A 27,980-nucleotide genomic window follows, 5' to 3' on the forward strand; every position below is an offset into this window, starting at 1 on the left:
GCTGCTTGCTATTCATACACAAGGTCTGTGGAGAGCTTCCTTTCAACAATTCTGCGCAGCCGTAAAACAAATATCTTTCATGATAAGACGCCACAAGAATCACAAACTAACCATCAATCCTCAAAGCCACCTCTTGAGCGTCTGCAGGCCCCGGAGCTCAGATGACCTACAGAGCCTGATGGACACTGAGAAAGGCCACGTTGTCCCAGCATGCACCTCTCTGCACACGCTCCCGCTTAATCTTGTCAGGCAGAAGACGCACAGGCTGAGCTTTGTAAATAGCAGAATGACTTTGGTATGTCAGACAGAGTCTCAGACCAAGAACAACACAGACGCTCAGTAGTGTCACCTCACATTTGTTTCATCCAACCAAAGATAATACACCAGTAGGATGCTAATGCCTCAGGTGTGTCCATGGAGTATTCTCTCTCCTGGTGTGTTTGGGTTCTGGACGGAATCCGAAGAACCTCAGCGTTACTCTAAGTGAACTTATATACAACTAGAGCATTAAAAAGCCTTACAACTAACAGAACACTGAGAAATGTAACAGATTGGTGTAGAAAATGCAAGATTGTTAAGAAAAAGAATCAGATTCATAGATAAAAGAGCTAAATTAACCATTTAATACTTTCAATTTACTTAAAACTGTTATTTAAAAATCCATTATAGTTTCTTTTTGAAAATGTTGCATCTTTAATTTCCAGTCAAACTTCATTTGAATCTATTTTGCGGTGGATCATTCTACACAGATTTGGGCTCTCCAGTAGAATCTTCAACCAACCCTTCAGTTTTGGCTGAGAAGAGATGAACGTGCGTCATTTCAACAAGTCAGCGCGATGATTAAAGCAGCCGTCTGTAAGGCTGCCGAGTGGGCGGGAAAACAATTCCCTGGTCTCCACTCATACCTGCTGCTCACCACACAACTCCTCCCACCAAAGAACAACAACAACAACACAACAAGGTCGTGATTCCTCTCCTGCTAAATGATGCTATTTTCAGAGACTTGATAGCAGAACTCTACATTTTTTGGGATTCCTATCAGGATGGAATGAGAATTTCAGCAAATTCTTCAAACGCAAGTGTGTATTAAAAGCTTTGGTGTGATCATGCATTGTTATCTTATATCTTGAAAGATCATTTTAAACAGCAGCAATGGAAGCAAAGAGTAAAAGAAGAAATAACTTACTGGTCTTGAGTATTCCAGTGAAGTTAATCATGAGCAGGAACATTTGAAACAGGGACTAAGTTTCCCTAAAATCAAAGAACACAACATGTAACGGAATGAGTTCAGCATAATTTACAGTTGATCATCATTTATGCATTTTCTCTTGTGACATTCGTGTCAACAAAACCGCCTTTTCTCTTCAAACGCAGCCAAATAAGAGGATTCATCTTTTAAATCCCCATGTCTCATCATTTCACGCCCTGGAATGAGTTTGCACACGAGGCAAACACGGCACGGTTATTTGCGGTGTTATCCGGCGGATTACTGCAGGCGAGTTAACTTCACCAAACAGATTGAATCCCAGAGAAATGAAGGAGAGGAAGATGAAGAGCTTAAGGCAGAAGAACAGAAAGTCTTTTGAGCTTTTATGCCTAAATACCACCCAAGTCACAGTACCACCCAGCTGGAGACGCAAACAGAATTCATCACCATTCCCCACACACACACACTCACACACAACTCCTCTGTTTCTGGTCGGGGTGTGTGGTGTAGTTTTCTCTCTCACACTGTCTGCTTGCTGGCTTATGTAAGTGACCCCCAGGTGAGGTAGCGGCCCCGTGCGTCCGTCCCTCCCCGGTTGAACTCTGCTCTCCTCTTAATCTCAGTGATGGATGACAGAGGCGCTGTGGAATTTCACCGCTCCGTGCCTAAACCAACCTGTCAGGACGCTCTTTGGGCTGAGCACGTTCCACTCTTACGTCGCCCGCCCCGCCCGGTCCTGGTTTTGTTGAAATGTGTGAGCTGTAAATACCCGAAATCCCCGCTGCCCCCGGTAACCTCTCCAAAACACGGCGCCACCTACGTGCAGATGCATCCGGAAAAATGTATTTTCTCCGTGCCACAGTGTGTATTCAGTGTGTGAGGGTGAGGTAGGCCGCAGGCAGATGGCGGAACACTGAGCCAGCGTAACAGCAGACAGCCTCGACTCACCTTACCTGCCTGCCTGCTTGCCTGCAAACTCTGCTGTGTTTGCCAGTGTGTACGGCGGTGAGTGCACTGAAGTACTAAGATTTAAGCTTATACTTTAATTAATGCAACAAAACTGTGGGTGAAAAACACTACAAGTACTTATTAGTATCAAATCTTGTGCTCAAGTACACAACCAACCTTACCAGGAAGAAATGGAACGAAATGTACTGAATGATTGTAAATAACTACATTTTTGTGGTACTTGAAGTATACTATAGTATTTCCACATTGTTCAGTTGTTCCACTGTAATGCTACCACACTTCACAATTTGTAATATTGTACTTTTGACACTGCTACGTCCATCTAATACTCTTACTTCCCCGTTACCTTGGAGATTCAGATTTGAATTCAAATCCTATATGAGAGGAACTCATACAATATTCTTTTTCCATGTGAAAACCTTGAACCTTGAAGATTTGTTTCAATGTCCAAGCTCTCAAATATGATGAATCTGTTTTTCTTTCCTGTTTCCAAACAGATGGTTTTCAGTGCCGGCGGATTAACACTTAATTAAAGCCTTCACTCCATTGTAGAAGAGAGAGTCGTTGAAGTTATTATGCAGACAAAAGCCTATGTGATGAATAAAGGTGTTTCAGGGGAAGTGAAATCATTTTTAACTGAAAGGATTCAAGGTTTTTTATCAATATGAGGGCAATTTTGATTGTATTGAAAATTTATGCTGTTCAAAATGTCATGTCTTGATTGAAGCTGTATTTAACATGAGATGAATAATGATATTTTGTTAGATTGCTTTAATCTAGTGCAGAAATAAATCGCATTTCCCTCTGAAATTAAAGTGAAAACCCTCCTCCACTTGAGTAAATTGCCAAGTAACTCACTTTCCTCCAATGCTGGTGCCATTGTCTGCTTGTGTAAAGGCTACGAGGGAAACCTGCTCCAGATGTCTGCGAGCTCTCCCAGCTGAGCAAACAGCCAGTGTCTTCTCTATAGCGTGACATGTTTAAGATGACAAGAAGGAGCCACCAGCTGAGCTGCTGTCCACCCAAACACTGATCAGCTGATTGCTTCACTGGAACAGGTGAGGGCCTCCTGGAATGAACTCTCAGATTGAGACTGGAGCAGCAGATCTTGGCCCCTGTGATCACTCGGCCTGAGATTGTCTCTGTCTGCAAACACTGTCCTGGAATTCCAGACAGACGGGAATGGAGCTGGCTAAATAAGAGCAGGGGAGGGGCGGGTTAGGGATTTTTCCAGACACTTTCAATAACACGGACAATCTACCCTGGCTGTGCAGCAGCTTGGTGGAGTCCAATATAAGCCCTTCACTTTGCTCTTAACACTCCCAGTTTGCCGGTTTCCTAAGCTGGCGTTTGATGCTGACTCATCAAACACCTGTTATTCTTGGTGCGTTTAATGTCTCCAGACTTTCAGTTAATTTTCCCCCAAAGCTTGATGATATTGCACGAGCCGTTAGTTTTGATGCAGGGGGAAACATCTTTGAATCAGGTGACACACTGGTCTTCCCCATTCCTCCCACTTTGGCAGATTTCCCTCTTATTCTCTTGCTGCAAAACGTGCTTGAAACAGTCTAGTGCCTGTCGCAAAAACAGATTTGTACTCGTTAAAAAATGGCTGTAGGTATTCTCAGGTGGGTCATGTCAGTCCTCCCACTCCCAGTGCTCCGCCTGTCATCCTGTCACCCCCCCCTCCTCTTCCTCCCTCTCTCCCCCCAAAGGACATGTGGATGAAATGATGCAATGAATTTTGGCTTCTTTTACAAGCAGCTGAGCGAGCAAAGTGCAAGGCGGAGTGAGAAAGGCCTCCATTCATTCTGCTGCTGCATGTGTGTTTCAGTAGATGTGGCACAGCAGTTGAAGTTCCTCCTGGCGTTGTGTCTTCACAGAGATCTGTCAGTAAACATGCCGCCGGCTTGTTTGTCTCTGAGGCCACAAGCTCTCATGAGCCGAACCGCAATCTGTATCCATCAGGCCTCAGGTCACGGCGGGGAGGATGAAACACTCATTCAGTCTGAATCTGAGTGCTCAAACTCTCATTTTCAGACTTTTCCAAACTGTGAAAAGCTTCTTTTTTTTACTAAAAATGTCGACCTGTAGCTGCCAGTCACAGAGGCGCCTCAGAGATCAACGCAAAGCTGGATTAAAGTTGATATTCTGGTGTTTACAAAGAGGAAGCGATGCCTTTTGTTTTCATTCAGAAGAAGAGGAAACATTGTACGTCACTATGTTTATTGTACTAAATCCAAACTTTCCAACAGAGAAGCATGAAATTATCAACAGTGTTTCATAAAAGGTTTTACATTAATATTTTCCACATTTCCACTCATTCGGTTTTACACACACACACCCACACCCACACACACACACATTCACATAAACATTTTCTAACATACGGGCCCCTAATATGTCATAACAAGTAGATATCTGCATTCTGCTGACGTGAATAAAACTTGAACAAACTAATGTGCACATCCAGACAAAATTCAAGCAAAGCAACAAACAGCTTTTGAGGAAAAACATTGTGTGTATCAACTTAGAAAAATCTGTGTAAACCCATTTTACATTGATGCAATATGAGACAGGAATGTTACAGAATCAGCACCTGTGTCACCTCGTTGGTCCGAGTGTTGATGTTGCCGTACAGTACATGGAGAGAGATCGCTGGAAATGATGTGTTCAACCCCTGAAAGAAGAAATGTAAACATTAAGCACGCACACACACACATAAACCCTCCATGTTTGAGACAGGAACATATTTAAAGTACCTTGCTACTCGACAGTTGCGTGTTTGAACATAAACTCCCGTGTACGTGATATCACATCTCACTACGTTGTTGGTGAAGTCTGACTCCGGGACGTGGAAATTGGGATTGACAGTAACCTGGAAAAGTCATAAATAAAAGTAGGAGAGAAGTTGTCAGGGTGGTGAATACGCAGGGAAGATTCCATAAAGCTAAAGTCTAGTTACCTTTAATATGTAGTTTCCTGGAGGGACGTCGGTGATGTCGATCCACTGACAGTCGATGTTGGCGGCGTAGAGGTCGTGACATCCTGGACTCAGACCCTGCAGACACAAATCAAACCCACTTGCACTTATTTGCTTTGACTTTCCAACAAGAGCTGCAAATGAGGGCAGATTGAGGGTTTTCAGTTACATAAAATAGTTCCCGGAATCAAGGTTGTTACAACAAACCGACAACATCTCAAAGCCAGAATCGCAGCGCTCGGCTAACAGAAATTCACATATCTGCTGCTCTGATTGATTTTCCATCCTGGCACAGATTGAAATAGAAATGTTCCCCAGAGGCTCAGCGGATCTGGAGGCTTTGCAAGAAACTCACAAAATGTTGCCAAAGTCAAAATACAGCCATTCGCCAAAAGGGGAATCGATAACTCATCTATCAATAATGTGTCTCAGATGGGCGGAGCCAGTTACCTAACTTGCTCTCTGGCTCCTCCCCACTGTACCTGCGTATGAGACGTGCAGGCGTAGCGTCGCCTGAATCCCGGCTCGCAGCCCGTGTCCTCCAGGCAGAAGCTGGCCTTGTGTCCCTCGGCCATCTTACGCCCCGTGATGGCGTCCAGCAGGTCGTAGTTACTGAAGGCGTCCATGCTGTGGTAGTGCCTGAACACGGGAACAGAATAGAATATAGAATAGAACAGCTGCTTTCTTATAGCAGGCCAACCGGACCAGATCTGAATATAATGGACCTTTTAATTAATGCTGTATCATTAAATTGTCCAGTAAACTCACTGATGACAGCTGTGCCAGTCCCACTGATGTCTGGGCTTGACTGGGAGGAAGTCGGTGGTGCCTTGATTCTTCACCTTCTGGGGGAACCGCAGCAGGACCCTGAAGTCGATGTCTCTCACAGCCGGTCCGTACGCCGACCTTGGATGGATGGCAGGGAAACGGACATCAGCTGTGTTGGACAGAGGCCCTGGCTGAGATCCCAGGGCCGACAGGTTTCTCCCAAAGTAACCGAGCGCAAAATGTTTTGTTCCATTGTACTGAATGCTTTTGAGAAAACCAACCCCAGAACATTTATGTCTTGGCCGAACATCATGTCGGAGAATCATTGCTCCATAATAAACAGTTATCGTAACTCTATCAAGAGAAGTTACTCGGGGTAAAATGATCCTAACACAAAGCTCGTCCAAGGTTAGCCTGACATAATTGAAAATTATCCTCAAAGTGAAGCTGAAACAACTGAAAGCTACATCCTCAACAAAAATCCAAGGACATACCTGTGTGTGTATACATGCCTACGTGCCTTTGAGCAAGTCAATGAGATTACCTGGCCAGGCAGTTCTCCTCTGCAGCACAGCGCAGTGCGTACATCTGCATTCGCTGGACGTACGCTCCTGCTTGGATGGCGTACGGATCTGGGATCAGGTCTGGCAGGCCTGGAAGAGGTTCAAGAGATTGAAGGATCAGTCCCTGTTTCCCAGAATGTAACTAATTTACAACAGAGATACAAATATGGAGTCCAGCCTGCAAATAAGACCGTGAGCGCCATGATTGTGTCTTTTGGAATGATTCTAAATGTTTTAGATTCCTGAGGTGTCATCAGAAGAACCAAAAGGCTACTTGGCCTTTTGGCACGAGAAACATTTTTTCCTTTTGTCCTTCACTCTGTATGAGGCAGAACACTTCAATCAAAGCACCAGCGCTGCCAAAAGTCCATCATCATTGCTTCATTTCAAATTTTACTCAAAATAAAAGAAAACAAGTATCAATATCAGTATTAATATGCAGGAATACACAAGAGAATTTACACATTTAGCACACCAGTGAGCTCAGTTAATGGTTTATGTGCTTTTGGATCAATTGAAATGGGAAACTAAATAAATGTAAATACATTATAAATCTTCTTTTGTTTTGCACATTTATTTAATAAACTTGCCTGACATGTATGAAGTCAAATTCTTACCATTTTGGAAATATCTGGTTCCATATCCTGTCCCAGGCGGGCGCTGCGTGCGCGCCGTTGATCTTCCTCTGGATGGATACATGTTGTAGAAGACAGAGTTCCTGTGGTTCTTGAAGGGGTTCCGGGGGTCGTCGTTCGCCATGTTCTCCCCCTGACGGCCGGCCTCGTTCGCAGCATCCTCGCTATGTGCTGCTGCTTCAGATTCGCTTCTAGAAGAAGGTCCAGGCTGTCCTGAGATGGATCGATCCGGCTCCGCGGGTTGCCTGGAGATAGAAGTTTCCCCAGGCGCTGTGCGTAAAAGTTGGCGCGTTGCATCCTGTCTGCCAACATCTCCGGTCCCGAGCACTGAGCTCCTGGAGACAGCTGCAGCTCTCCTGGATGCTGACGCGCCTGCTGCCCGGTAAGGAGTCTCAGGCTGCGCTCTGGCCCTTGACGCACGACCGGTGCCGGACGCAGTAGCCCCGGACTCAGACCTGACGGTACTTAGGTGTCCGGGCTCACCGTGTCCGGTCCCTCTGTGCACTCGCTGCTGCACGGAGCTCCCGGTGCCACCATCCCTCCTCCCGGCTAAGTAGACCCGCGCCTGGCTCCTGGACTGAACCGGAGCCTGGTACTCTGATCCGGTGCTCATCAAGCTGTAAACCTGCCCGTTGTTCTCCCACTGGATCCTGTGTCTCCAGGGGCCAGAGTGGTGATGCTGCTGCTGCTGCTGCTGCTGCTGCGTAACGACAAGACGAAGGAGCCCGGGGAAGAAGTAAAAAAGTAAAAGTGAACATTTTGCCATGGCAACAAAAGCGCGAAAAGACTAGAAAGTCACAGATAAGCCGGTTGATGAAGAATAAGCGCCTCCAGCTCTGAGACAACGGCACACATCACATCTCAGGGCAGCTGGATGGAAGAGGAGGGCTGAGGCATTACTGGTCATTTATCCAATACAGCCCAGACACACACACACACACACACACACACACACACACACACACACACACACACACACACATAACCCTTTACTCCCCGTGTTAGATTCACTTACACAAGGCTCACATAAGGATATTTGCTGAGTAAACTTTACGCACTGGTGTGAACTGAAGTCATCTCCATTTTACCTTTTAACCCGGTTAGTTTGAGAGCCAGTGAGCCTCTAACTATGACACAGAGGAAGAAATACCCATAACAAACAAGCTGTGTTGTGCTTCATTAGTGAGGATTTATATTTTAGTAAATGATCATTAGAAAACCTAATAATAACAAAAATAATAATATTACAATTATTTTAATTTAGTTTCCCCCATCAAGCAAGTAAATTCATTTATTTAAACCCCATCAAAGTTCATCAAAAGTGTATTTCCGGGTCATTAAATCATTAAGTGTGTAAACTAGTTTGTAGAGCTGCAGTTTGTTTTCATGGCCTCCTGCTGACCACAGAGCGGCAGTGTCTCTTCATACATGCTCACTCACTAACTAGGACTCATCCGGGTTCCTCTCCTGCTTCATCAGAGCAGCCCGGGATTTGAACCGGTGACTCATCACAGTGCTGTTTGTATATTCAGCCAACTTGATATCAAAATGTCCGAATGACTCTGTTGTTGCGTGTTTGGATAAGGTTATGTGAACGATTGTTGATATATATATTTCTCAAAACAGTGTGCGTTAAATTTAATCTGTTTCAGACCTTTTGGGCAGAAATAAAGGAGCCACAGAAGTTATAAAAGTGAAAATACTACACCAAACAAAACAATTATACTCTTAAAGTCATTGTAAGTTTAATTTATAAATAATTAATTACTGATAATTAGTTACGTCGCTATCGATCATTCTCTTCATTCCTTCCTCTCTTTTCTTTCTGGGTCACCAACTGCGTAAAACACAAATCCAGGTCAGCCGATCAGACGCGTCAGTACCCGTCGTCGCCCCTCTGGAGCAACACCGGGGCGTGTGTGTGTTTCCTCATCTCCAAATATGGCGAAGCACATGGTGTGAAGTCTATACTTAGCCGGGGGAAAGTCTCCTCTCCGCGCTAATAAGAGCCGCAAAAGCGTCGGCACTGGTTTGGCACAAGACCTCCCGAGCAGGACATGTAAGCGCACACAATGTAGCCAGTAAGTATTGATGTTAAATTGAGTCTTGATTGTGTGTCTGACCTGAAAGTAAAGCAAATCACAACAAAGTGTTACCACCAAAAAAAAGAAACCGAGTTGAACTAATGTTTGCTGTAACTTAAGAGTGCTTGGAAATAAAACGATGACGTGATGTGGTGCATCTGGTTGTTGTTTTCATGGTAGATACACCTACAGCAGCAGACTTCCCACTGGAAACAGCACACTAATTCTGTTTACGCTTTGAATATATCTTATCCCATGAATCTAGGTGTCCAGGGCTGCTCACACCTTTGCTTCTTCTTGTGAGATTAAAAGAAGATGATCTGATCTGATGGTCTTTAAATGGTTTTGCCAAGAGAAACTTCCCCCACTCAAAGGAATATAGCTGTTGTCTTCCCCCACTGAGGCCTCACACTTCCATTCTGAGGAGTTTACTCAACTTTAAATGATAGATCCAGAGGGTTTACCACACATGATGGGGAGACAATACAGGTGAGATACTGGAAGAGTGTTTGAAATAAGGACATCATCCCAAGTGCCTCCTGTAATCTATTGTTTATGTTTAAATAAATACCAGATTTCAGCTTTTTTTCTTCAGTTTGATATGATTAAACACACAAAATGACTGAAATGTGTAAAGGATGATTCCTATTTCGAGCTTTCTCATTATTTGGCAACTCAGGGGATTCCAGACGAAGTGATTGATCATGACGTTTGTGCTCACCTTTGATTAACCTTTGCCAAAATAAGAGAACATCGTTCGCATCTCACGTCTTGAGCTTTGAATTACTGCTGATTTTGCTTCACGTTTTTTTTTTTATCTACACGTGACTAATAAGTCTCCTGTCCTCTGCCGTGTGAGCACTTAATAAGTGATGCATTAAAAACGCTCATGAGTCATTTTTACTTTGAGTGTCGGCCTGTTGGATCTTCTCTCAGGAATCAAATGATCCGAGAGAGGCAGGTGTAAATTAAACACAACAAAATGATCCATGATTAATCTAAGTTAGGCTCACTTTTAATGCGGATACCTCCCAATGCAGAGCTGATCAAAGCTATTGGGGATCTATCTTTACATTAAACTGAGATAAGAAGGATCACTGGCTGCCACTGTGTTCAGTAAAATGTTTAAATTATACTTTGTGTGAAAAGTGGGCACTAGAATAAGCTGAAGACTGAATAAATTAATTTTATATTAGACAATAACTTGTAGTTTCAAAGCTGTTCCTAAATAAGCTTCTGCTGTCTGTGTGATCTGTGTTTTCTGTTGCTCCTGACCTCTGTTGTGGTGTTAAAACCTTAAATTAAACCTGTTTATTCATCACACACGAACGCACCCAGTTCACACACTCTGTCTACTGTATGTGTGTTTGTGTGTGTGTGTGTGTGTGCCACGGTGAGGTTTCCATAAATAAGCCTGTCGGTCAGAGTCAGAGTCATCGCCCCAACTGTTCACATGCCTCAGGGGTCCATGCATGTGACAGCTGCTCTTCTCCTGTGTCTCTTCCTCTTGGCCCAAATACGGACGCCCCCCTGTCCCCCCCGTCCCTCCCGTCCTCCCCATTCCCCCCTGGCTCGCCCCGACTCGCTCTGGCACCCGCTGACGCCAGAGCGAGCATGAACGCCCCGTAAGATTCTCACCTTTCACCCCACGTGGCTCTGCGGGGGCACTGGACACTGAGTCAGACCAGGCGGCCGGCGGGCTGTTTGGTGGGTGTGTGTGGCAATCAGTAAGTGTGCGTCTGTAGGCTTGTGATATATATTCCCCTGACACTTGCGGCACTCGGGTTATATATAACCTGACAGGCCAGCTCGCCTCAGCAGCAGGCCGACCACCGGCACGCAAAGACTCCCAGAAACGCATCACAAGACCCTCACCCTCCCCTCCCCTCCCTCCCACGCCCACCATCGTGCCAGGGCCTGCGACTGAGTGCGCTCGCCAGTTTATTCTCAGAATAAAGTCCCCCGGTGTTAAAAAGCGATTGAATTCCAGAAGTATTAATTAGCAGACAGACTGAGAAACTCTAACAGCTTTTTAAATGTTGGATTTAGTTCCAAACTTAATTAATTGCAATGAGATGGAGTCATAAAGCTTCAGCGAGAGTTTTTGTGTGACCTTAAAGCGTTACAGGTGCTATTATTGATAGGCTGTGTGTCCTTACTTCTTCAGTCATCATCCGTTACACACAAATCACTTGTTTTACGAGCAGAAAGCCGTCTTGTGTAGTCAGCAGGCAGAGAAGGTTAATGCACAATTTTCCGGATTTTAAATATTGAAATATCAATAAAACTGAGATTTGTTGCTCTGTGTTCTCCCGCCACCTCATTCCCGTGCACACACTGCATTGACTGGGGGGCGTAGAGCCATGTGGGTGACTTTTAAAAGGACAAGGAGTGCTTGTGGACATCATTGGGGCAGAGCGCCAGACAGCGTCGCTCTGCAAGCCTGCTTTCACAAAGACACACTTTGATTTACGTCTGACGAATTGAGAGACGTCAAAGTCACTGCACACAGCTGCTCTGTATCTGACAGCGAGGATGAGAAGGTGAACTAAGGAGTGACAACCTTCCCTCAGGCACAATTCAATAACTGCAGATGTCTTTCCTGTTTACACAATGCATGATGGGAGTTAGCTGGAGTTTGCTTAGAGATGATCGGTTGCACACAACTCGTCGAATGTTGCTTCACCACTGGATTAAGTTAAGGCTAGTTAAAGGTGATCAGACAGAGCTTTGGCTTGGACTAAGGTTATGTGTCAGGATGTATCACTGTATGTCCTGATGAAGTGTCTTTGAGCAAGGCACCAATCTGTTCTGGGGGCGAATTTGACCTCTGGCAGATTTCTTTGTGAGGGAAATGAAAAATTACAGATACTGGCATTGAATGAGCAATAAGAGTTTATTATTCATCTTTACAACCAATCATATAAACGGTAACATGGATAGGATCAAATTCAGAAATTAGATAAACAAAATTCCTCTTATAAAAAATATATAATCATTATCTAAGTTATAGATGCTAGCTCTTTATCAGGCCTCAGACAGGATCTATAAACTACACTGACTCTCTTCATCTGTCTTTTTATGTCACTTTCCCATCAACATCCTGTAATTTAGTGTAACTGCAGTAATGCTTTTATTGTCTTTCAGCGGAAGCAAACGACCGTGATCACAGTTTGTCTGCAACCTTTTATGATGGCACTGAAGATAATGGGGGTAATGAGGGAGCTTAGTCAGGAGGATGTGATAAGCTCACGTCTGAGGTTTGTGCTATAAATGGGAGGTGTGGTTTAGCTTATACGAGCTACATATGTGGGTTTGGACTTCGTGTTCAAATGGATGTGAAAAGGGTTTTTGGAAGAACAACAGGAAACATGGATTTAAATCAGTCGTTTCTTTATGTAGGGACACAAATCCCTCCGCCCAGTGGCAGTCTGACTTTAACATACATAAGGTTTCAGTTGACATCCATTGTGCGTGTTAACACTGGGCAGGCCAGAGGAGGTTCATCTTCTAGAAAAAGTTACACATGAGCATACAAAAAGCAATTCTTCTGCCTTGAGCTCTTAATAAGTTACATGATTAACTATTTACAAATCAGAAATCATATTGGCATGAAGTATGGAACTGGTGTTACAGAAATCTTATTTACAGGTCTATACACAAATCCACTGACATTCCCGTGTGGCTGTGGAAAGAATGAAAAGGGAGAAGTTATTATTAGTTTGAACGAATAAGTATTTACAGTCTGTGTGTGTCTGAAAATATGTATGAAGTCCAAAATGTAGCTTACCTATGAGTTGTTCAGCAGGGAATTCTGTATGCTTTCGTAGGCTTTGTTGAAGATTTCTTCCTTTGATTTCATCCCATCGAGGTACTCTGTGCACAGAGGGACAAAGAATGTTCTGGAATGAATTCTGATTCATTTCTAAGCACTCAAGAGATAAATCTGTAATCAGCACTGTCAGTAGAAATAAGGACAGTGAGCCGGAGCAGGACTGGGCCTGTGTAGAATGTTCCAGAGTGTGAAAGTACCTATGCAGTTGCAGTTGTAGTCCATCTCTTTCCTGTGTCTCAAATACATGGGCCAGACATGGCCGTCGAACAGGCCTGGGGCGTCGGGGACTGTGTATGTCCTTGTACTGCAGACACATAGAACAGTTATATTATGCACCTGTACAGAAGCACTTAACACCTCAGGGGTTTGAGTCCGAGTCACGCAGAGCGCTCCTTACCTTCTCCTTCTTTTGCACTCCTCATATGGAATGGAAATGTAGAGGCACTTGTCATAGACGTCAACAAGAGGCCTACAGAGAAATGACCAGTTGGCAGTCAAAAGGTCTGTTGATTAAAATACGTCAGAATGAGCCAGACGGCTGTGGGATCAAATGTGACCTACTTGTAATTGTAGATGAGGAACCCTTCCACAATAAGAATATGGATTCTCTCCTGCTCTGGGTCGGTTTCCTCGGTTTCGGGTGACAGGTTGACGCCGTGAGAGCGAGCAAACTTGACTGGGTTCTCCTGCCAGCCCTTCACGGTGCTGACCATCGCCTCCATGTCCAGGGCAGAGATAACTGATAGAGAACAAGGAGAGAGCAGAGAACACAAGGCTTCAGCGCACAGGGAACAAACCACACACACTGATGTGCTCTAACACACATCAGTCACCGATAGTGAACGACTTTAGCATTCACAGAATTATTTTTATTATCACAAGTTTAGGTGTGATGGGTTACCAAACTATGGGAAATGTGCAGGAGAGGAAAAGTACATTACTGCATGGTTTTCCTGCGAGAAATCCATTCTTACCATCCCACTGCCTAAAGCCGTCCTCCCCGACTTCTATTTGATTGGGTTTCTGAAATACAGTCACCAATAAAACATTGCGGCAACCTAGTAACCAGTTGAAGCTGATCACACCTGGACAGAACAAGTCAAGGACTCGTCTCCACCAAAAGTACCTTCCTAAGGCTACATAGGGCGGGTTTGCGATATAAGTAGCAATACAAGGGACAATTCTTCTACAATGAAGGATATGGAAGGAAAACTAAGATTTTTTTACCTTACATTATAAAGAACTCATTTGGGAATAATCGGCTTTAAATCAGCGTCTTGCGATTTAGAAATAAATTGCGATGTTTAGCTTTGCGATTCCGATTTTCTTGGATTGTCGTGAACCCTTTTGTTTCCGTGTTGTAAAAGCAGCAGAACATATAATCGTGAAGTTATAAGTTCCACTGATTAAGTCGGCACGCGGCACAAATCAATGCCATCGAGTTGCTGCTGTTGCTGAATGCAGCAGGGAAAATTTTAGGCGCTAGAGATGCAAAATTTGGCTTACTTATCAGGATTTAAGCCAAATAATGTCAATAGTCATGCCAATAGATGGTTGGAGAACTTGCAACATGAAATTGGACTTTAAGTGGGGACGCTCAACCCTTTCATTGGGTGTCCAGGAGACAATCAGCCAGATGCATTACTAGGCTACTGCGATGACAACACATCTGCAGGTCAGACTGGCGGCTTAATGCTGAGCACAACATGTCTAATGCAAGTCACCAAAGATCCAGAGTCATCACAGGCAAATTTAACTTTACTAAACAAACAGTAAACATTACTAAAATATTGAACTTAAAAATATTTCAAATGACTAATAATGAGAGTAATAGTGAGATTTGTTTGTCTTACCTTGAAGAAGTCATCCTGATGCACCACACAACAATTGGGTAATGTCTTTATAAGTCTATTTGTCAAAGTGGTCTTTCCACCGTTGGTCACTCTGAAATGAAGATGATTGTTGTGCCACACAGATATGAAGTTATATTTCACGTTTGGTTGCAACTTTACATCAAAAGAGACATTTTCCTTTCCTCTTAGCAGATAAAATCAATGACACTTACCCGCCTATGCCGATAATGAGCTTCATTTTCACTTCTTCGGATGTTGGTCACCTCTGGAATTCAGTAAATAAAGGAAGGGAACCCAACCACAGCTAACTAACTCTGTCAAAGGCTTTAAAAACCCTTCGTTCTTCTCACTGCCAAAATGTCCCCCCCTTTTACTACTTCATTGATAGACAATCTCTCCGCCGGGCATTTAAAGGACTCGGCTGCAGCGTCACGACCTCCCTGCGTCGTCAAACCAATCGGCCCGTTTCCCCAGGAGCCAGTGAGCTGCGGCGTTACAGCCCACGGGACGCCATGAGAGGAGGAGTTAAGCGATGTAGATTTGTATGAAAGTAGATCCCTGGTTTTGCACCTGTTGCAGGGGTCAGGAGAAATGGTCAAGTGAACCCATGACAAACTCCACACCTAGAATTCTTAGATAACGCATCATGTATGAACGATGGTGAGGATATTATATAAATGTAAAATTAGAATTCTCATTTTGTATGTTTAAGGTGCCATAGATGAGTTGAGAGGTGGCAATGAGGTGGGAAGTTGTATATTTGCGTGTCTAGCCTTTGATTCATACAGGTATAAACGATTCAGTCCCTGTGTCTGGTTCATCTGCATCTCATTGTCAATCAAATCCTTGTGATTCAGCCTCTGAGAGTAAAACTTTTCCATGCTTAGACAGCTCTGGGTCAGTGAAACCAGCGGGGCTATATTTAGTCGCCTGTTGTGTGGCCGCCTGCTGCATCACGCATATTTCTGATGCAACCAGTGGGAAAAGATGGCCGCCAGCCATGTGCGAGCGCCAGAGGTTCAAGTCACGGCGAGCCCCGACAGAACACACGCTGTCTTTGTACGACACTTTGAACTTGAGTGCTTATCAAACACGTCCACTGTGTGCTGTCTAAGCCTATGTTTATTTTCCCCCCTTATCTCTGCGTTATTATCGTAGGCATCAATGAGGTGAACTTTGAGACGTGGCTCAGCACGTGGTGTTGAGTTAAGAGCGTCAGGTTACAACGCTTTGACAATCTCTTTGACACCATGTGATGATAATATTTCTTTGCCTCTGTCAAAGTACAGCGCGGACTTCATGTACGGTGGCGGTTTGATATTAGTAAACAGAAGAAGCAGCAAATATGTGCCGTTACAAAACTGCCCCACATTGCCCGGATCAGGTGGCACCAAAGCATGTGGTCAAATGTTTTTCCCCTTTGAGGACAGTCAGCAACTAATGAAAGCATCAATCAATATTTGAATGAATGAATGAATGAATGAATGAATACATACATTTTATTTATACTAGACTTCATATTTTATTCATCTGTTTCAGCCAATAGAACCTTACCTAATCTCTGTATTTCTCTTTTCTTTATTCCTCCTCTATGTCCAACAAAATGTATATATATGATAAATCACAAGGTCCTAAAGGTGAACTGAACCAAACTGAAATTTAAATGAACTGATTAATTGATTTTGCGCACTGGACTATAAAATAAAGCGGTGAATTTAAGGCCTACAATCTGGCCGTCACAACACTTTTCAATTGTGCTAATTCATCTCTTTAGGTTAAATTCCATTTGCATATGAATGTAAGTCACATCGTGTCCTCTGTGCAGAGCAGTGTGGAGCCTCACATGATGTCCTTCGCTCGTCATGAGGTGACAGCAGCAGCAGTGTTTATTATAAACACAAATAACATCAAACTGCTTGGCGGAATGTGATGCAGCTCCGGCTCATAAATCAGAGTAATGATCCATAATAACTCATGGGCAGATGTCAAAAGCATTGTTGGCTAAACTGAAACAGTCAGAGGCCTTAAAAGGATGAAAGTGCATCAAATTTTTCCGGCTGAATTGAGGGAATAAACGATTCGAGGGACAAACAGCTTCTCTTGGTTCACTTGTTTAATTTTCTTACAAACAGTAAATGGCACATTTTCAAATATAGCACTTTAAACAATTCATTAGACTTTCTAAATATAGTTCATTTCATTTGTGTGCTTTCCATGTTGTAAAAGTACCCTGTAAAACATCCAACCCGACTAAACCAAGTGTAGCAGAGACTAAGGGATAAAAACAAACATGCCGACTGCATATCAAACTCTGGGGAATACTTAAATGGAACACAAGTTTGCATCTGTGACATCTAACTCGGGTCTTAAAGGAAGAAGAAGAAGAAGAAGAAGAAGAAGAAGAAGAAGAAGAAGAAGAAGAAGAAGAAGAAGAAGAAGATCATTGCACATTATGTTTCAGTAAACGTCCATGAAACCAAACAATATACATGCTGTTCATATCAAAACCACAGATCTGTACAAATACTTTTCTCAAAAGAAACGTCTTGCAGGTATCCACACTTAAGAATGGAGCCTGCATGTGAGTTCATCTGGGTCCATGCTGAAGTTGACATGCAGGGAAGGACTATAGTGTTTGATTTTACGGTGACCCAGTATGCTGCAGTCTAGATCGAATTTCACCTGACAAATACAAGCATGTAATTAATGTAACTTGAATGTGTGTGAGATTGTCTTTCAGTCGATGGATCCACACTGGAGATATAATCCGGACTAGACGACGGTCTTGGCAGTCATCCCCTTTTCGCTAATGGATAGATGAATGCTTTCCATAGGCTCCTCTATTTAAGACTCTGTAATGTGGAAAGGGAAAGTGTGAACCTCTCGCTTTCTCCTATTTTCCTATTCGTAAGTCAAAGGATATCAGAGCAATCAGAAACGGATACTGGGCATCATCGTCCTCAGTGATGGATGAAGTATTAGAAATGGATATCGCAATGGAAAATAAATGCTCCATTACAAATTCTGCATTTCTAGTTTTAGGAATAATATGACAAAGTTTTAACAGTGATTGGATTATATGTGCCGATGCAAGGAAACTCAAAAAGTCAGTAGTTCCCTCTTTTATACTGTAGAATCAAAGTAGAAAGAAAACAAAACTAGACAAGTACCAATATCTCAAACTTGCTCTTGAGTGCAGTTCTCATCATCATCATCATCATTACTAAGCATTATCATCAGTGCTTCTAGAAAACTAACATTCCTGCTGTAATCCTTAATGTCAGCAGGAGTATCATAGCCAGAATTCTGGGAGTGTGTCGGTACACATCTACTGTGTTCCTGAACCCAACATGACACATATCAGGTTTGCCTATTTATTTTACTCCAGCTTCCTTCCCTGGCGTTTAGTTAGGACTCCATTCCTGAGATGTCGGCCAGGCCTTTGGCTGGTGCGACTCTCATGATATATGGAGGCTGATAGGAGCGCTTCTTAAATAGCCCCACCGCCTCACACAGGCAACTTGCTGCGGTTGGGTATTTCCCTAAATTTTTGTACCGTCGGATCAATTTGCCCGACCTCTGTTGACTGCCGCTCGGTGTTCCGGGCCAACCAAAATAGAATTGATTGGTTGTGTGCAGAGGAGAGTTAAAGAGGCGAGCAGATGTGGCTTATGCAACACGATGTATGGAGGGAACATGATTTTTGAGGAGTTGGCTCACATTTCCTGGACTGGACTCTCAGAACATAAAGAAGTGAGACGTGATGTAACAAGAGTGAGAAAGTTGAGCTTGGATCCTAAAAATCTCACATTTGGTTTGATTTGTGACAGGAAAGATACTTTATTAGACATTAGAGTCTTTATTTTCTTTCTGTTGTGAATGGACAACTTTGTGGCTTGTTGAAGTTAAGGATGACCCCCCTGGACCTTTGGGCCTTGACCCCAAACCCCAAATTGGGCATCTGGTCTAACTTTTGGCAGATTTACTGTGTCCTGACTCTTTTGCTCACATAAGCATGTGTGTGAGAGTGTGAGTGTGTGCAGAAGAGAATATTTCCCAGTGTGTAGAGTTTAGTTACAGTGGGCTGACATTAGAAACCCGTCTGGAAAGTCGATTGAGTGGCAGTGATGTTAACGAGATCCTTTACCTTAATGTCAGATGTCACGGCTCACCTCCATCACTGACTTTGGCCTGGAAGTGGCAGATTAGAGTTCAGTTGTAAGTATATATAAACTTTGTACTAATTCATGCAGGCCCTACAAGGCTAAGATTCCCCCCCACATGCTCACACACACAGGTCAAAGTGAGGTGATGCAGATATGTCTTTGCTTAAGGAAAATTAATTAAGATCAGATAAAAGAATACATATGTTTTAAGTGAACATGTGCAGAATTACACAGATTTACAGACTCTATCCAAGCTGTCCTGTGTGAAACATGAGGTCACCTTTCTTTAGGCAGGGCCGAGTTGGTCCGCTGCTCTTCCTGTTCGAGTCTGTCAGACACACACACACACACACAGAGTATCAGTTCTATATGGTAGAGAGAATCAAACGTATTCATTCTACTTTCTGTGTAAGAATGTGTTAAACCTATGACTCACCTTGCCCTCTGTGCTCTCGTCTTCTCATCATCGTACCTGAGAAAAATGAGAAAAAACAGAAGAGTTTTGTCAGCGTGTATGTTTATGTTGATTTTTGCCTTTTTAATTTTAATTTCACTCAACCTCACACATTTAAATCCTTATGTAGTTTATAATGTCTTCTGTGGTTTGTGTGGTCTGTATATTACAATGTGACACCAGCAACATAGAGATAATCACACTGCGTGGTGGTGACATGGTGACCCCTGGCGGCGGAAAGTACTTACTGCAGGACGCATTCAGGGATCTGCACGTGCTCCATGGGGATGATCTGACTGAGCTCCTGCAGAGTGTGAACGTATCGGATCTTATCCATGAACTTCACACTACAGAGAGAATGCAATTATTGTTAAACATAATTAATCTAATCATAATAGACTTAATGGCAATCAATTTATCCCCTCTTTGTTTTCTCATATGTGCATAGGGCAGAGACTCATCAGCAGACTGATAGATGAAGAGCCTCAGTCAGTCCTCACCTGATGAAAGGTCTTGAGATGGCCAGGACGGTGCGGATGAACCACGTTGGGTGAGCGATGATCAGACACTTAAGGTTCTTCCTCAGTCTGCAGGAAAGAGTTGTGATAAACCTCATGACATCACCTTTGACCATATTCTCCCTTTCATCTGAATGTGCTGATATTTTCCCTCTCACCTTCTCTCAATCATCTGGTAGCATCTCTTGAGCCAGCTGATCCCAGGCATCTTCCTGCGAGGTGTTGCCCCATTCAGGTAAACAATCATGTAATCTTCTGCCACCAGCAGCTCCAGGCTGCTCACAACGTACCTGCCAGCACCACAAACAGATCCACTCACTACATCATCGCAGATAAGATTAAGACTTAACCTCATCTGTAATTTCATCTTCAATTTAATCATCTTCGCTCATATCCTCTCATTGATTATGCAGCGTGAGCAAGCATAGCAGGCCTGTGAAAGAGCAGAGAGGATCCTTACAGGAAGAGATTCTCCATGATGTATGTGTAGTCATCACAGCTGCTGTCAGGGAGGTAAGAGGCCGCAAACACTATGATGGCGTTCAGACCCTCGCCATAATAACCTGAGAGACAGACACACACACACACACACACTCAGCAGATCAGGGCCAATCACACACACTTAAAATGTCTGCATGTGTGTATTTATGATAGGACTGCTGGTGCTCCTATCAAAACAATTCCATTAGATTTAAGCAGAAGGTTGATATTCTGATATAACCTTATCGACCCTCGCTAACCTCCGTGTGTGACCACCCTCAGGTACGGTCTGATGACCTGCATGTCGATCCTTTGCTCCTGGTCACCGATGATCACAGATCTCCATAGACGACCAGATGAGTCTCTCTCTTCCTCACTGTCACCAGGAAGACGCTTTGCAGTGGCCACAGGCGTGTCATCTGGAAACACGGGCAAAAATGTGGTAAGTCTTCAAAAAGCATCTCTTTAGTCTACATGTAAACATTTGGACTTGTCTCTCGAACGTGTCACTGACCTTCCCACTCCAGCTCGTTGCCGGCGTTCATGAACTCCAGTGAGTCCGTGTCGTCGGGGGTCTCGATGTCGTCCACGTTGATATCCAGGTCGTCGGGCGTCTCCAGGAAGTCGTCAGAGAGCACCGACCCCTCGCTCTGCTCCAGGGAAAGGTTCATGTCAGGGACCACCAGGGTGCGACGCTTCCTCTGGCCCGAGGACTCTCTGAGGCTCAGAGTGGTGGGGGGATCTAAGACGGGCAGGGAGGGTCATGATGGAATACACTTGACATGTAAAAGCTTCATTATTGTAATAAAAATGTCTAAATCTGTATCCTCTTACTGGTTCTGTTGTCAGAGAGGCCAGACTGCAGATCGCCGTCCTCTGGCAGGGGCCTGCAGAAACAAAAAGACCTTTAATCACCAACACAGAAGCTTTTGTTCAAATCCACAGAATATGCTTGTAGATTAGTTCTGTCTGTAGTCATAACAAACACAGAGAAGCTGTCTAAAGCTCAAGTGAAGAGTTGAAAAAGTACAGGCAGAATATTAATGGAATGCAGCCTTCAGATTCAATGTTAATGTTTAAGTGACAGCTATAAATCTTCATCCTCAAAAGCCTATTGAAGTCTACATAAACTATGCATGGTGCTTCTCTCTCTCTCTCTCTCTCTCTCTCTCCTCGTCTTGCTCTATTGTGATGTAACTACAGTTTGGCCTTGGACATAAAAAAATGCCGCTTGAGGAGTTAACACCAGTAATTACCATCTCCTCCCTGACGTTCTAATGAGGCCGCTGAGCCTTCAGTGCCACGGATGAGGAAGGCTAGATTATAGTAGAACACACATATACAGGGGATACAAACTAACACACACACACGAACACATGCATGCAAGCTCTATGACAATCACGAAAACACCCCAAGTATTTTTTGGCACGATTGCTGTTATTATGCTGTCAGTAGCTTTGTACAGTGAGTAAAGAAGAGCAGATACAGAAGAGAGGAGGAAACAGGTGCAAAAGGAGGAAAACAAGCAAAGATAATAATAATTCTACACACAAACGATTCCTTGTTAAAATGTCTGTCGCAGCTGTACGTTCATCACCGTTCATAACAACTTGACAGCCTTAAGACGCCCACGTGCAGCAACATCACAGTGACGCAGAGCCAACGTTTGATACGACTTTGTGGCTCATTTGAAGCACTGTTAACCAAATGAAGAGCTAGACACCAGATGTGAACCCCCCTCGCTCATCTAAGGCCATGAGAGATGCAGTCGCTTCTTCTTCTCTTCTCTTATTAAATTATATCATCTTTTCATCATAGAATACGAGTTCTGAATTCCGGAAGGGGGGGATTTGAATAGCAGATCAAAGTTGTGTCTCAAACTGTGGGGTTGCTATGTGTTCAATTCTCTATGAGGCTGAATGTGACATAATGTGTGTTTATGGTTTTGTAGATTTGAAAGCATCAACCACACACAAAGAGAAAATCCACAAAGCCTTCAATTGCAAACATGCACATCCTGTCACCAAACACAACCCACACACACAAACACGCCCACACACACATACACAAGCGGATACCTGGGGAAATCCTCATCCTGCCACTCGTCCTTCACCTCCATACTGTCCATGCGTAGAGTAGCTTCTGCCGTCCCCATCCTCGGCCCAGGAGGACGGACTTCAGCACGCTGTAGGTTCACAGACACATAAACAGAACATCATCACATGGATCCACCAGGACATATCCTGAAGGAACAGAGATGGAGCTGTGATGTCAGGGTGAGTAAAGAGTTTGACAAAGCTAATCTCTTTGTCCCGAAATAGAACACCACATTGCTCATTTAGCCCCTTGGGACGATGCAGACAAATGTTACGCCACAGCAAATACAGTATATGATCATGAACTTTGCTAATGTGTTACATAACCAAATTAAACATATGTGGCAGAGTTGGGCTCATGTAAAAGTCATCGTATATGGAGCGTCCCATGTTGGGACAATCGCTGCCATTGCTCAGTCACACGCATCATGTGAGCCTCATACGCCAGTCTCATGTTGTAAGCGTGCTCGGGTGAGCGGAGTCCTTCCAAACGTCACCAATCCTGCTCATGCAGAAGACATTTCCAAAGGCCATTTGTCCAGTGGAATGGCACTGATGTGCTGGAGCCGGACACATTAGAGGCCACATGGAAAAACAACAGAAGAAGTGAACTACAACACCATGGCCCTCAGGCTGCATGCTGCTGCTGCTGCTGGAGTGCTGCACCAACTCACTGTGGGCAGAGGTTGTTTACATTATACCGTATTATTCTGTATTATGAGACTGGCTGCAGTGTTGAACTGATCTTTTAATTACCAGTGATACAAAGATCAGTCTGTTTCAGTCGATGTTAATTAATGGTGTCTTTCGATTCTCACAGTTATATTGTGAAAGTGTCCTGTAACAGCTTCTTCATTTTCAGTGCTGAATGTGGGGCGAGAAGAGCATGTGATGAGCTAGTGTGTGTGTGTGTGTTTGTGTGTGTGTGTGTGTGTGTGTGTGTGTGTGTGTGTGAGCGTGTGTGAGGACAGATGTCTCTAACTGTGAACACAAAGCAAAGCTGCAGCAGCACGTGTTTGGATTTGGATTTGGAGGAGCCCGCATTTCACAGCCACTAAATCACACATGCTATTACTGTCACCGTATTCTGCCCAATGTAACCTAATATTCTGTCTAACGATGGAAGGTGAAGAAAGTTCCTGACAAGATTAACTGAAGTTGTATGTAACTTAGCTTATTAACAGCTATTCTGACCTAATATTCAACAAAAATATGAAGAATCCATTTAGGAAAAGTCAAACCTGAAGTCTGAATGATTTTAAGCAGAAAGCAGACACTATTTAGACTTATTTTCCTTTGACTTTTCTTATTTTCATCCTCTGCAAAACAATTGCCATGACATGCAAATTGAAGAACCATAGTGAAGACTTAATAGGGTCATAATAAGAAGATGGAAAGATACAGGAGTGCAACTTATCATGACATCCACCCCGTCCTGGTCTGACTAATGGACACAGACATCTCATTCATTTAAAACACATACTCAGAAAGATCACATCACATCCTGAACAGTTAGAATAAACAGTAATCTGGATACTCACATAGAGAGGCAGTCTTCTCCTTCAACGGTTGCCTTGGTATTGAATCGTGATGCTGCTCTCCTGCTCAGAGGCACCTGGGCAGAATGTGGCTCATGATGTTGACACCGGCGGCTGATGCGTCGCGCTCCTGTGCTCGGGGCTTCCCGTCCTTTGCTGACGCTGCTAATGGAGGTTGCGAGGGAAGCGGGGCCTCCCTGGAGAGAGGAGAGTGTTTGGGAGAGGCTGGGTCATCATTACACAACGCACACCTCACACACACCGTCCTGTACTCATGTTTTTTAGGTCCCTCTGCCAGTCAGATCCCCGTGCAGTTTTTTGGATGAAAGATAATCCTTGTGTGGCTTGTTTCTTTTTTTATTTTTATCTCATCTCATGATAATCACCCTCTTTTCCCGCATTTACTTCCACTGAAATCCCCCTCTGCTCTCCTCCCTTTGCCTCCACACAGCCTCTAATCCTGCTGTGATGATGTCATCTGTATGGGGGCAGTGTTATGTAATCACACCTGCCTACCTTCTCTGTGGACCTCCTGGGCTACCGGTACCAAGCAGATGCCCCGAATTAGGATCAGCTGTTTTCTTTATCCACTTTAGCGTCCGTCATTTTATATGTTTTTGTCTCCCCAGTGCTGGTATAGATGGAGGCGACTCCTTCACCACTGTTCCCTGGCAACAACATCCCTCCCTCTCTCTCTCTCTCTCCTACCTTGCACTCATGTGGTCTCTCTCACTGGCTTTTCTCACCATCTCTTTTAAGCACTCTCACCCATGATGAAACCCCTCCTCCACACGAGTTGTCCTCCTTTCGCTTGCATGTGAGCATCCTATCTCTCTCTCTCTCTCTCTCTCTCTCCCTCGCTCTCTCTCTCTCTCTCTCTCTCTCTCTCTCTCTCTCTCTCTCTCTCTCCAGCTGCACTAAGCTCTGGACAGTGTTAGTAAACACAAGAGTTGCATCTAGTAGCGGTGCACCATGTCGCCCAGGGGGAGCAAACATGGTTCTTTATTCTCCGGCTGCGTGTGTTTACAGAGCTCTATTAATAACATTTCCTTTGTGTGTCCAGACTTGTGGGTTAAAGCTTTTGTTTTTCTGTAGATTTTGAAGACCTATTGCAATTGGTTGCTTCAGGATGTGTGATGAATACGTTAACACACATTTTTTATTGTGCTCTCTGCTATACAGTGTGAAATACATGTTTGATGAGTTTGTTTCTATGCAAAGCCAATGTAAAACTGGGTCATTCAGGTTTATGCTGCATGTTGAGTTTCCTGCCAACAGATGGTGGCAGAGATCTGCACAAGAAATAAATCTTTTTAATCTGCAGCACTAATGAGCAGGACGCTGTTGGATTAACATTTGTTACCAACACAAATAGCATGTGCTGCATTAACAGGGTTATAATAATCAGTATGGTAACAGAAGTATTCATACACTTTATTTCAATAAAAGTCAATTTTCATTGATGACTATTGTTAAAATACCACTGGATTACTAAGGATAACATATCTATGGAAATTACACACTTTTATTTATTGTTGTTTCTGTTCGTGATTGTGTTATAAAGTCATGCTGTCCTGTGTGTTTGTGGACATCTTTTGAGGACAGCCACCAACGTGCTGGGCGACTGCATCGGTGTGGGTGTGGTGCAGCATCTGTCCAGACCGGAGCTGCAGAGTGGAGTTCCTGCAGAAGGGAGCCTGGTCTAAGAAAAACGAACCTTTAGTTATATTCTACAACTAATAAATCACAAACAAACAGGTTTATTTACCAAGTATGATCAATGTTATAGTGGCTGTTATTGTAATGAAATTATTGTTGGTCACAGCCCAATTCTGACCACATACACAAGCACAAATGTGTACACACACTGATTGACTCACAGTATCCAATCAACCATGAGGAGCAGTGGTATGTGGTATCCTTTCTTCCTGCGGCGGTCAGGCTCAACAACACCGCAGTCACCGGCAGCCCTCTCCACTCCCAGCTGGACTGTTAAAAACATTGTTGTGCAATAACACTGCACATGTGCACTTTATACATTTCAAACTGAGTGTTCGCTTATTGGATTGTTATTTTATTTTTTATTGAACTTATTTCTCTTTGTCTGCACTATCCCCCTTGCTGCTGTAACACTGTAAATTTCCCCGTTGTGGAACAAATAAAGGAATTCTGATTCTGATGTCTTTGGAGGGCAAACCAGCTGATGTCAACACAAGCACCATGGTTACCATGCCAGCCTGTGGTATGCCTGCTGCACCCATGCTCGCAACTGTGACAATCAGACTGAAACAGCGAATCAGGGACATGGACTGTAATCATGGTAAATTGCAATATTTACACATGGCTCAACTTTCCATTACATCATACCTGAGAACTATGATTTGACCCAAGTCAAAATCCATGTTGTTAACTTGGGCAATGAATAAAGCTGCTACAGCCTCATAGAGGGCTGTGCCATCCATGTTCATGGTAGCTCCTATAGGAAGCATGAAGGTTGTCACCCCTTTGTCCATGAGGTGATTTTTCTCCAGACAATGGAAGGTAACTGGTAGGGTTGCAGAAGTGTCATATAGAATATGAAGGAAAGCAAACAATAAGTTTCTGACTCCTGTTTTCAGGAAGATAACTGGGAAGGATGTATTCATGACAGTGCACTTACAGTAACATCAATAAAACAGATGTTGCATGGACTCTCACCTGGATGCAGTCCCACATGCAGTGGTGAGAGGCTGGAGCAGGCCGCCCATAAACCGGAAGGGGTTTTTACGAGTGATAACAATATAGACAAAAGGAAGGACCAAAATGTTGTGGATCAGCAGGCCAGCGATCACACACAACAAATACATGGCAACCTGGCCATCTATCAACCATATATCTGTCATCTCCAAAATTTGTCCTGCTGTCAGGAGGAATATTACCACTGCCACGTACCTGTAGGTTACAGGGGAGATTGAGGGACATGACCATGCAATATGTAGATCATTAACTCAGCACAAACCTCAGGCACTCGACCTAAGTTCAATCTTTGGTCAGATGGTTTAACTCCATACTTTTAAACAATCAATCGATTCAACAATCAACAATCCAGCAACGTTCACTTTAGGTTCCTCTTCTTGCCAGATTACAATGTTGATCAGACGCATGATGGCGTAATTCAGGCAGTCAAAGAAATCTCTCAAAGGTTTTCCTCGAGCGCCCATACTGCCCAAGATGAGGCCAAAGCTGAGAGAGAAGACCAACAGACCCAAAATATTGACTCCATTTGAAGTGCCTGGCATCGGCACTGTGACAACTGAAGAAGCAGGCATGGATTGACGACAGCAAGGTGCTTTGGGGTTCAATCTCCCCTGGAATAAATGGTTTTATACTGGAAAAATGTTTTAATAGTTGTCATTTTGGGAAATGTACAACTTGTTTAAAGATATGCAGCCACTGTATCCAGCTCACTTTTCTGAAACAAGCCTCCACCAGATAGAGGGAAACATGTTTCTACAAACAGCAAAGACAAAACAAACCATGTAACCTCCTAAAAGATACTGAGAAAACTATGTCCTCACTGTAAGTTGTACTCAAAGATGATTTTGTGCATTTTTGTTCATTACCCACCTGATCAGATCCAGAAAGGCATTAACAGTCTGCGCAGTCTGCACAACCTCCACGTGACCACCAGGGGTCACTGAGGTATTCCTGGAACTGTGGCCTGGCTGGATGAGAACCACCAGGATGATGCCAGTAAGTACAGCGATAACAGTGGTGACGACGAAATAGCAGAAAACCCGAAGCCCGATTTTCCCTGAAGCCTTCCTGTCCACTGATGACACAATGGTTCAA

At 43.8% G+C, this 27,980-nt stretch overlaps 3 protein-coding genes across 9 annotated transcripts; all 3 read right to left on the reverse strand.

Annotated features, from left to right (window-relative positions):
• Positions 1 to 4,703: 4,703 nt before the first annotated feature.
• Positions 4,704 to 6,521, reverse strand: LOC142996708 (protein-lysine 6-oxidase-like). Its single transcript, XM_076147736.1, has 6 exons — positions 6,472 to 6,521; positions 5,928 to 6,065; positions 5,642 to 5,798; positions 5,142 to 5,237; positions 4,939 to 5,054; positions 4,704 to 4,856 (listed from the first exon to the last, which is right to left on the reverse strand). Exons 1-6 carry the CDS (start codon positions 6,519 to 6,521, stop codon positions 4,850 to 4,852), a joined length of 564 nt encoding a protein of 187 aa, XP_076003851.1. The 3' UTR covers positions 4,704 to 4,849.
• A 6,110-nt stretch (positions 6,522 to 12,631) lies between these two features.
• LOC142996663 (nicotinamide riboside kinase 2-like) lies at positions 12,632 to 15,259 on the reverse strand. Its single transcript, XM_076147667.1, has 8 exons — positions 15,110 to 15,259; positions 14,898 to 14,988; positions 14,019 to 14,067; positions 13,606 to 13,783; positions 13,442 to 13,513; positions 13,242 to 13,348; positions 13,000 to 13,085; positions 12,632 to 12,894 (listed from the first exon to the last, which is right to left on the reverse strand). Exons 1-7 carry the CDS (start codon positions 15,133 to 15,135, stop codon positions 13,000 to 13,002), a joined length of 609 nt encoding a protein of 202 aa, XP_076003782.1. The 5' UTR covers positions 15,136 to 15,259; the 3' UTR covers positions 12,632 to 12,894.
• Positions 15,260 to 17,040: 1,781 nt separating this feature from the next.
• On the reverse strand, positions 17,041 to 27,373 carry LOC142999792 (caytaxin-like). Of its 7 annotated transcripts, XM_076149297.1 has the most exons (16): positions 26,847 to 27,373; positions 26,517 to 26,694; positions 26,030 to 26,138; positions 24,153 to 25,851; positions 22,594 to 22,700; positions 21,350 to 21,402; positions 21,030 to 21,257; positions 20,776 to 20,934; positions 20,496 to 20,598; positions 20,194 to 20,325; positions 20,018 to 20,104; positions 19,766 to 19,864; positions 19,500 to 19,535; positions 19,344 to 19,391; positions 19,045 to 19,088; positions 17,041 to 17,749 (listed from the first exon to the last, which is right to left on the reverse strand). In XM_076149297.1, the coding sequence occupies exons 5-15, from the start codon at positions 22,668 to 22,670 to the stop codon at positions 19,052 to 19,054; spliced, it is 1,059 nt and encodes a 352-aa protein (XP_076005412.1). In that variant the 5' UTR covers positions 22,671 to 22,700; positions 24,153 to 25,851; positions 26,030 to 26,138; positions 26,517 to 26,694; positions 26,847 to 27,373; the 3' UTR covers positions 17,041 to 17,749; positions 19,045 to 19,051. The 7 variants fall into 7 exon arrangements, with proteins under 7 accessions (XP_076005412.1, XP_076005409.1, XP_076005405.1 ...); XM_076149294.1 differs by lacking the exon at positions 19,045 to 19,088 and having other exon boundaries at positions 24,153 to 25,846; XM_076149290.1 differs by lacking the exon at positions 19,045 to 19,088.
• Between the last annotated feature and the right edge of the window lie 607 nt (positions 27,374 to 27,980).

Source organism: Genypterus blacodes, unplaced genomic scaffold (genome assembly GCF_046128005.1).
Source record: "Genypterus blacodes isolate CSIRO-AG114 ecotype Tasmania unplaced genomic scaffold, CSIRO-AGI_Gbla_v1 ptg000005l_1, whole genome shotgun sequence".
Classification (NCBI taxonomy): Eukaryota; Metazoa; Chordata; class Actinopteri; order Ophidiiformes; family Ophidiidae; genus Genypterus; species Genypterus blacodes.

Coding starts and splice junctions, on each gene's coding strand:
- LOC142996708 (XM_076147736.1), bottom strand. CDS start 6,521: ATGCAGATGTACGCACTGCGCTGTGCTGCAGAGGAGAACTGCCTGGCC. Junction 6,066..6,471: donor GAGGAGAACTGCCTGGCCAG/GTAATCTCATTG, acceptor CATCCATCCAAG/GTCGGCGTACGGACCGGCTG. Junction 5,055..5,141: donor CAGGAAACTACATATTAAAG/GTAACTAGACTT, acceptor TGACTTTTCCAG/GTTACTGTCAATCCCAATTT.
- LOC142996663 (XM_076147667.1), bottom strand. CDS start 15,135: ATGAAGCTCATTATCGGCATAGGCGG. Junction 13,784..14,018: donor CGGCTTTAGGCAGTGGGATG/GTAAGAATGGAT, acceptor GTTCTCTATCAG/TTATCTCTGCCCTGGACATG. Junction 13,514..13,605: donor TTCCTCATCTACAATTACAA/GTAGGTCACATT, acceptor ATTTCTCTGTAG/GCCTCTTGTTGACGTCTATG.
- LOC142999792 (XM_076149293.1), bottom strand. CDS start 22,670: ATGGGGACGGCAGAAGCTACTCTACGCATGGACAGTATGGAGGTGAAG. Junction 21,258..21,349: donor CCTCTCTGACAACAGAACCA/GTAAGAGGATAC, acceptor TGCCCGTCTTAG/ATCCCCCCACCACTCTGAGC. Junction 17,750..19,343: donor TCGGCCCTGCCTAAAGAAAG/GTGACCTCATGT, acceptor TCCACATTACAG/AGTCTTAAATAGAGGAGCCT.